The 9,627-nt window shown below is 44.1% G+C and overlaps 1 protein-coding gene across 2 annotated transcripts in view; it reads left to right on the top strand.

The window, feature by feature from the left end:
* Window positions 1–2,119: 2,119 nt before the first annotated feature.
* Window positions 2,120–9,627, top strand: part of AKR1D1 (aldo-keto reductase family 1 member D1) — an 82,074-nt gene continuing 74,566 nt past the window's right edge. The window contains exon 1 of one of the 2 annotated variants that reach the window (XM_032220546.1): window positions 2,120–2,362. In XM_032220546.1, the coding sequence (XP_032076437.1) occupies window positions 2,243–2,362 (120 nt within the window). In that variant the 5' untranslated portion in view covers window positions 2,120–2,242. The remainder of the gene's footprint in view (window positions 2,363–9,627) is intronic. The other variant, XM_032220545.1, reaches the window with a different exon arrangement.

The raw sequence follows: 9,627 nt of genomic DNA, 5'->3' as shown, positions 1-9,627 counted from the left end.
CCTTCAATGACCCAAAAGGAATGAGGAAAGAAGGGGGGGAATGCACAGAGGCATTCACAGGTATCTCTGGGGGCATTTCATACACATGTTCACTGTAAAATGAGCAGACACACTCTCCCCACCTTCCCTCCAAAGAATGATCCAGAGGGAAAGGGGGGGGGTCACGCAGGCAATCACAGGTCTTTGGATCTCTTCAGTTATCACTTTCTGGGGCATTGGGGACATATACATTCATACTGCAATCAGAGCTCATGCTTGCTCATGCCAACCAATCATTATAACTATTTCAGGAAGCTTTTTCACAAGCCACCAAGCTTCATTTTATTTATTAGAGGATCTCACCCTCCCTTCAGGTTTGGAAATGATAACACACAAGCATACACACACATACCATTAAACAACCTTGCAACTTACTGTTTCTTTATATGAAAGGAATTAAAGTACATTCATACCAACTTTTACCATCGACATACATGTGCACTGCAATCAGACTGCTTGTGTAAATTAATTTCACATACAAAAATATCCCATTTCATTCGTTTTTCATACAAAGCAATTATTACAATTATTTCAGGGAGCTGTACATAAGCCAATGAGCTCCATTTTCTATTATTAAGGGATCTCAACTTCCCTCCAGGTCTGAAAATGATTACACACACACACATGCACACATATATGCACACATACCATGAAACAACACTTTCAGGCCTGGGGGAGGTTCTGTCACTTTAAATCTTCAATTTTCTTTCCTTGGGGAACTTGTGGCTCATTCTCCAAGCAGTGGGGAAACTCAGAGAGCAGCTTAAATCCTAACTACTCTCCCCTCCCCCACAGCTTCAAGCCCAATTTTATCCATAAGGAGAGCTTTAAAGACCCCTTTTCCGGGTAGATTGGACAATGATTTTTGACATGTCAATAAGTCAATTAAATGATTTCGGGGGGAACGGGAAGCAACTTGCCCGTCGCTTGAATAATTACACTGGAAGATTCACAGATATCCCGAAGTTCATGAAGGTGGGCTACCTGTTCCTTCGAGAAACCCGACCCCATACTCACGAAATGAGAGGGTGCTCCGTTCGCCGACGGCCGTCCCTGGGTGCGAGGCTTTCCCAGCCAGGGGTGAGATGAGGTGGGCGACGCGGATCACGTCGGGGTCACCAGATGCGATTTCTCCGTGGGTCGCCCATGAGGCCAATGATGAAGGAAGACATGGACACGAGTTCCCTCGGGATGAGACGACCCAGAGCAGAGTCCGGATGCCTCTTTTATTGAGCATACACAAAGAAAGTGTGGAGTTGCAAGGTCTATGTGGGCCAATCATGGTTGTACAAGTCTATGGTATATGGTAACTCATTTAATGCCACACAGACCTCTGACCCTAGAGAATGCTCATAGTCAGCAATAAATCTTTTACTAGCATGCAAACTTCTGACCCCCATAATACTCAAAGTCAGCAGGTTGTAACCTCTGACCTTATGGTAAATCATTACTGCTGACTAGTTCCGCATAGTGTTCCAGCATACCTATGCATGCCTACACTTATGTTACAACAGTGGAGTCTGGACAGAGGAGATGGGCTCTGTTGTTACTTGATCAACCACCTCCACTGTGATACTTCCCCATTGGGGCAGAGCCAGATGAAAGATCAGGAAGGTTGGGGTCAATCTTCTCCTGGATTCCGCTAGCTGGAATAATTGAGTTGACAGGATCTGCACCCTGCCTCCTATGCCCACAAAAGTGGGATGGGCCAATCCCGGTAATACATCACTGGCTTAGAGAGGGCTGCAAAGCACTGTGAAGTGGCATATAAATCTAAGTGCTATTGCTAGTGCTATCAGCCAAAATCATCCCCAGCTGTTCATACTAGGCAATCACTTCAGATGATAAAATAAGATTTACACAGGGCTTGGCTAAAGCTTTACTGTAGCAGCCTTTCTTTCTAGCATATCAACAATCTTCACTCATCCAAGTCACTTAGAACATAAAGGCTACCTTTCAAACACTCTTTCCCTAGGAGGAAATTGCCTCCCAGTAATTTCTGCCAATGAAATGCCAAGGATGTCAATATCAGTATTTAACAGAGAAAATATTTGCCCTGTAGAGCCTGTTCTACAACAGGTTCAGCAGCGGTTAGTTGCACAAGACCTCCTGTACTTTTGCACTGAGATAAAAGTACCCAAGCCACACATAGAAAACTATCATTTCCTTCAGGAGCTTGGCTGCGGGAGTACGGAGAAAAATTATGGGAGACCCTAATTGCATCACCAGGAGTCAATTTACCTCCAAAAGTCACCGTTTGAGACTGAATGACGGGAATGCTATCCCAGTGATTGGACTTGGTACCAGCACAGGTATGGAAAAGGTAAGATCACTTTTTCTTTACTGTTTTTCACGTTCCTGAACATAAGATCCATGCAATGCTTCATTGGTTAATTTGTTTTATCTGATATAGAAGCTGATTTGACTTGGTGTAATTTGTTTCCTCTACCCAGAAATAAAATGCTATTCAGTGGTACTTTGGCACTCATAGTTAATTGGTTTCTGGAGGCAGGATGAGTATCAAAAACAATGAGTACCAAACCAATTTTGTCCATAAGGAATAATGTAGTGAGTCACAACACAGACGACAATGACTAGTTCTAGCTTGTGTGTTGAGTACCAAACCAAACATGAGTACTGGAACAAAATTTTCATGTCAAAATGTGTTGAGTACCAAATCTGATAAGTTTCAAAGTAGTTGAGTACCAAGGTACCAAGGCACAAGATATTTAGTCCATGCTATCCTTTGTCGCTTTAAAGTAGAATTAAGGTCATCCTTAACAGCTTGGTCTTTTCAAACTTGGCAAGTAATACTTTGGTCCTGGAGAGTGAATCTCAATTTTGCTAAGAGCCCCCAAGAGTGTAGGTAGGGCAAGGCAAACATTCTCATCAACAATAGGAAGCTTCTTCCAAGAAGCTCTGAATGGATGGTAGGGAATGGAAGTCCACATTTTGAACAGAGAACTGCTAGTTTGAAACAGGGATCAAAGAGGCCATCTATGACAAAACTGAACAGTCCTGTCTCGACAGAGGGGAAGGGATGTGACATTATCTATCTCCAGTGTCAACACAGTCCTTTCAACAGTTCCAAGAAGGTTCCATGCCCATTTGCACCCACACTCAGATGACCCCAACGACACAGATGAATCTCTAATGATTCACTAAAAAGTGAATGTGTAACTGTCTGCAGGGAGCATAAATCCTTCCATTCCTCACCATCCAGTCAGAGCTAAAGAAGCTTCTTGGATGAGAAGGAAAAGTCTGCAAAGAAAAAAACAGAAAGTCCAGTTGCCTCTTGAAAAAGCATCTTTGGGAGAACAAAGTGAAGGTTGAACTCAAGAAAGACATGGTTACTGTTTGTTCTTTCTCAGCCCTAATGTTGCTCCTTCAGGTGCTGATCATCCCAATCATTCAATTACCAATCTTGTATGGTATTTTATTGAACATCGATAAAGGGAAATATAATATGTATACAGCATCCAGTTTAGCAGAGCGTTCTATGGCAGCTCTAAGCCACAGAGAGTGGAAACAACCTTCACGGAGCCTTCACAAATGTACTAGTACTAATAAAAGATTCAACCTTTGAAGATTCAACTACTGATCTAATCACTGTCAATATATAGATTGGGGGACAGTGGTAGTTCCCCACCTTTCCCTCCTTGGAGGGAACCTGACCTCACTAGCAACAGCATTTTACTTGGGGATCTCTTGAGCTGGCCAAATAGCCTCTGTTGACTAAGAACTTCAGTTGTCATTGCCCCAAATGCCATTTGAGTGAACCAGAGGTGGTATTCAACAGGTTCTGACCAGTTCTAGAGAACCGGCAGTGGAAATTTTGAGTCGTTCGGAGAACCAGTAAATACCACTTCTGACTGGCCCCGCCCCCATCTATTCTCTGCCTCCCAAGTCCCAGCTGATTGGGAGGAAATGGGGATTTTTCAGTAACCTTCCCTTGGAGTGGGGTGGAATTGGAGATTTTACAGTATCCTTCCCCTGCCACACCCAAAAAGCCACACCCACAGAACCGGTAGTAAAACATTTTGAATCCCACCACTGGAGTGAACTGTACTTGGTATGAGAACATCAAGTACTTTACTAGGCAGCTGATAAGGTGATTGTATGGGGTCGTTAAGAAAAGCACTGATTTTGCCCTTGAGTTCGTCTGTTTTTTAGTGTGTGGTTAGGCAGAAGAGAGTTTGCAATAATACTAGTACACAAAAATCAGGCTCTTTTAAGTTAGACTTGAGCCTAATGGATTTGGCTATACCAGACAGAGGGCGGCTGACAGAAATCATTGTAGCAACAGAGAACTAAGAAAATGCTTCCTAAGGATAATCCTGAATTTCCCAAGCTATGTAAACAATTGAGGGTGAAGGTTCATTCTCTGAGCTCGGGGGCTGGTTTCTGAACATTTCGTTTTCAGGCTAGGTAACATCTTCAGCAGAGTTTAAACCACTAGCCTGGTAATGAAATGTTCAGAAACCAGCCCTCAAGCTCGGAGAATGAGCTCATCCTGCACCCAAGCTACAGATAGTCACCACTATTGCAATGCAAACAATTGTACTATAAAACTCGCCACAAAATAATTGATCTCAGCAATGGTTGCAAATGATTATGGTATGTGGCACAATACCTACAAGATTTTGCAATACCACTTATAAGATGTTCTTTCTCTGTGTGTGCGAAAACCTCTAGGCCAGTGATGGCGAACCTTTTCGGCACCGAGTGCCCAAACCAGAATGTGTGCACATGCACGTGCCGGAGCACTGGAAACCTGAAAACCATCTGGTTGGTGCAAATGCATGTGCCGGCCAGCTGGTCTTTGGGTTTCCGCTGCACCGGTGCTAAGGCATGCTCAAAGACCAGCTGGCCGGGGCGCATGGGTGCATCGGAAACCAAAAGAACAGCTGGCAACGGTGCACGTGCCCACAGAGAGGGCTCTGAGTGCCACCTCTGGCACACGTGTCATCACAGCTCCATGGGTTGCTAAATGCACAGACCATTGGCCTATTCTTCTCATGTGAAATCATGAATATTTCTGTTTTGGTCTTACTTAAGTTTTCAATACATTAAGATTAAGATTAAGATTTAGTTTATTTGTATGCCGCCCTTCTCCGGGAGGGACTCAGGGCGGCGAACAACTCAAAAGGGGAAAAGGGGATACAAACACAATACACGTAATTAAAATACACAAGAGTCATACAGCCATACCAGTCGAGAGGGGAGGGGAACTGATCAACCCCAGGCCTGCCGGCACAGCCAGGTTTTGACGGTTTTCCGGAAGGCCTGGAGAGAGGTGAGGGTCCGAATCTCCGCGGGGAGTTCATTCCAAAGGGCCGGAGCTGCTACAGAGAAGGCCCTCCCCCGGGTGGTAGCCAGATGGTATTGGCTGGTAGACGGAACCCGGAGGAGGCCGACCCTGTGCGATCTAATGGGTCTATGGGAGGTAATTGGCAGCAGGCGGTCTCTCAAGTACCCAGGTCCAATACCATGAAGGGCTACATGACAGTAGCACCATATGCTTAATAAATAAATGACATGGAGGTTGCTCCTTTTGGAAGCTACATTCTTAGCCAAAAGTTCTTTGGCAGGTTAGCTTCAAAATGTTATTCTGAAAGCAAAAGGCTTGAAGAATAATTCTAAACAAAGCAATTATACTGGCATTTTGTCTTGTGATTTTGCAAAATGGGGATTGGAAAAGACTATTCAGCTATAGGGAACTTTTCTCAGCAGGGGCAGCAAGGTCTTCGCTTGCTTTCATGCCTTGCTTGGTTGAACCTCTTAGAACCATGTAGCTAACTTCTGGAAAAGGATCTTTAGGGTAAAACAATTGGGCTATTTTTATACTTCTGTTTTATTTTTTACAAGGTGTATATACATTCAATTACTTTAAAAGCCAGGTTTATGCCCAGCCACTTGGCTAGTTTGCTACAGTACAACTAAGCTGCTTTAAGTTATATGCACACATGCAAACACACATACCAACTTCCATATTTCCCTGTCGTCTAGAGTTATTGCTGAACTCCTGCCAGGAACAAGCCGTGTCTAGTCTGGCTCTCAGCCTTTGAGTTCCTACTCCCAGGCTGCCTGCCGCCTGGTCTTCTCAGTCGGTGCCCGAGGGCGATACATGCCTCCTATTTGTTGCTGGATTTCACACATCACATCCCTGGTCCCCTCGGGGACTCTCTGCTGAACTGGGGGTTCAAAAGATTGCTTGTTAAGGAGTCACCAAGTTCAGAAATAACTTTCAGGTACTCATGGGTTATTTAGGAATTCAAGTGACTAAAGGTTAGAGGTGCCAGTTCTCCACTCTAAGGCCCAGTGCTCTAGAATGGCTCCGATTGGAAGTTTGATTGACTCCAATATTATCCCACTTATGGAAAAAGTTCAAAACTGACTTTTCTGAAAACCTTTGGGGGTTGGCACCAGAGTTGGAATTCAGCAGGTTCTGACCAGTTCTGGAGAACCGGTAGGGGAAATTTTGAGTATTTCAGAGAAATACCACCTATGACTGGCCCTGCCCCATCTATTTTCTGCCTCCTGAGTCTCAGCTAATCAGGAGGAAATGGGGAATTTGCACTATCCTTCCCCTGGAGTGGGTGGGAATTTATAGTATCCTTCCCCTGCCACACCCACCAAGCCACATCCACAGAACCGGTAGTAAAAAAATGTGAATCCCACCACTGGATCAGACACAGATAGAGTCAGGGACATTTGACATTTCCCACCAGAGAGGCAGCTGCCTTTGGAGGCTGAGATAAGTGGAGAGGAAGAACAGCTGGGGCCTGTTCCAGATGCACGTATACGCAGAGCAATTAGGAGAGGAGAACAACTGAGGACAAGGAGTCGACTCGGGAAACAAGGCACATGTGGATGCTGAATGGCCCCTCCCTGGCTGGGGAATAAATAGAAGGAATGGTTGTAGAAGACAACAGTTTGGATTTCTGAAGATTTGGCTCATTGTGTTTCATGCCTCAGAGACTGCTTGCCAGACCTTAATGTGCCGCTTTGTCGCTGTGAGCTTACAGCTTGGCAATTATTGCAAGGAACGACAAGGTTTGTTACTGCAGTTAACTCTTTGAAGGACTTTTGTCTGGACTTTTTGGTGTGTGAATGCCATTAATTCACAGAAGATAAATAAAAAGGGTTTTTTGGGGGGACAAGGAGTCTGTTTCTTGTTTCTGCTAAGGCTGGGTAAGAACATGAACATAAGACAAACCAGATCTCACACAACACTGTTCTGAGACAAAAATAAACTTAGATGGTTTGTATATGCCTCAGGGCTTCTTCGCAAGTCCCAATTACTTTGGCCTAGCTTTCCTGCTGCTTTTGTGCAATATCCTTTTGCAATTGGACAGTCTCTATCCCATGGGAAGGGAATGCCTAGAAAAAACATCTGCCAACGAAGCCTCAACACTACCGCGATGCCGATTTTACCACTTAACTGAAGGAGTGTTAGCTTGAGGGAATCACAAAAGATCAAACTTCATTGCTTGGACAGGCTATTCCTTATTCTCTTGCGCATACTGCTCACATAAGAAGCCCTGCCCCAGCCATTTATAGAAATACTTTCCATGCAAACTGGAAGGGGGGAAAAAGTACCTTAAACCTTGTTTCCATCACCATGATTCAATTCACACCTGACATGGGACTAACGCAAATGTCACAATGGTAAAATGACCTTCTATTTACTGTTTTTCATATTCCTGAATATAAATTCTACACAATGCATAATTGGTACGTTTGGGCTTCTCCGCAATCAATTTTCCACCTAGATTTAATTTTTAGTTTAATTCTCTGTTGTTGTTGTTGTTTGTTGTTTGTTTCAAGTCATTTCATTCTCCAACAAATTAGGTACATTAAGCTTGTCGAAGGCTTTACAAACTCTTAGGATATATTTGCTTGCTGAAAGAAGCATAAACAAATGTGATATTATAATTGAGCGGGTTGCCAGTTTTGACAGCATAATATTAGGGAAGGAGTCCGGGTGCAGAAGAAGAGGCTGAAGGGCCACAGGCTAGCCACATCTATTATAACAAATGGATTGAGGGAAAAGATCCTGTTCTGACCCTTATTGGATGCTGAATCATTTTCACCCTATGAGGATTTGCATTTTCTGCATTTCTGGTAGTGGTCCTTCTTTCCTTTTCAGAATATGTATCTTTCAATAATCTATTTACTAGACTGATAACACTGTAAGTATCTGACATCCAATAAGTCAACACTTCTTGAAATTATTCTACTGTTGAACTGTTGCTTTGTTAACAGTGTTTAAATGGGGAGGGGGTTCCAGAGAGAAAATAGAGTACTTCAGGGGTGGGCTTCAAGAATTTCAGCAATGAGTTCTCTGCCCAGTTGCTGAGTGGGCATGGCCTAGTTGGCCTCCTGCACCCTGGTGGGGGAACCATTTTTGCCTTTCCCAGGCTCCGGAGGCTTTCCTCGAACCTCTTGGAGGGCAAAAACATCCTCCCCTGGGCTTTGGAGGCCCTCCGGAGGCCAGAAACCGGTCCATTTCTGGCCTTCTGGAACTTCTAGAAGGCCTGTTTTGCCCCCTCCCTGAGCCTCTGCAGGAACCCTGAACTTACCTCACATCCAAATGGGCCGTGTGGAGATTTCTGGGAAGGGTGGGGTGCAGAGGTGGGTTTCAAAAATTGTTCGAACCTACTCTGTGTGTGTGACCTCCTTTGTGGGAGTGGCTTGCCACCCATGTGACCAGATGGGAGTGGCTTGCTGCCCATGTGACCGGATATGAAGATGCCGATGACACTTGTCAGAACCACCTTAAATTACCTCACACACAGCACTGGCATGCATAAGAATATGATGTAAACTTGTTTTTTAAAAGGCATCTTTGGTTTGCGTTAAAACAACTTCAACACACGCAATCTTCTGATTGCACCACAAACGCAGTAGTCATCCTCACCTTTCACAGAGGCACTGAGTTTTATAAATATGAGCTTGATAGTGTAGAATAATCATATCCAAGGACCAGTGGTGGGTTTCAAAATTTTTTGGAACCTCTTCTGTAGGTGTGGCCTGCTTTCCGGGTCAACTGGTAGAAACTCTTCTAACCGGTTCGGTAGATTTGACGAACCGATTCTACCGAATAGGTGCGAACTGGTAGGAACCCACCTCTGGTGGGGTGGGAGGAGAGGTGTGGATGAGGCAGGGCCAGCCAGGGGTTTGGGGGTTCTCCGAACTGGCCATAACATTGGCTACGGGTCTTCCTGAACCCGGGCGAACCCGAGGCAGCCGACCCCTGGAGTAATTTACCCCATCTGAATTCCCCAACTATATCTGATAGCTTTGCCTATATAATTCCCGGGGCTCCAAACTGACACTAAATTGCAATTTTTAATTGCCTTTTTAAAAAAGCAATCAAGACGAAGTAATAAACAAAAAAAACAACAATAAAAGCTAGCAAGGAAAACTAAACAAGAAAAAGATAGAAAGAAAGCTTGGATTTTTAAAATATGTATGTAACAATTAGTAATCGTAACAAAGGTTTTGTTGATTTACAAAGTTTAAACATTCCAGCTCTGACAAAAAGAGAAAAACAATGTTTACAATTCCCTCCTAGCCATCTGC

Source organism: Thamnophis elegans, chromosome 7 (genome assembly GCF_009769535.1).
Source record: "Thamnophis elegans isolate rThaEle1 chromosome 7, rThaEle1.pri, whole genome shotgun sequence".
NCBI lineage: Eukaryota > Metazoa > Chordata > Lepidosauria > Squamata > Colubridae > Thamnophis > Thamnophis elegans.
This window is presented reverse-complemented; position numbering and strand designations above follow the sequence as displayed.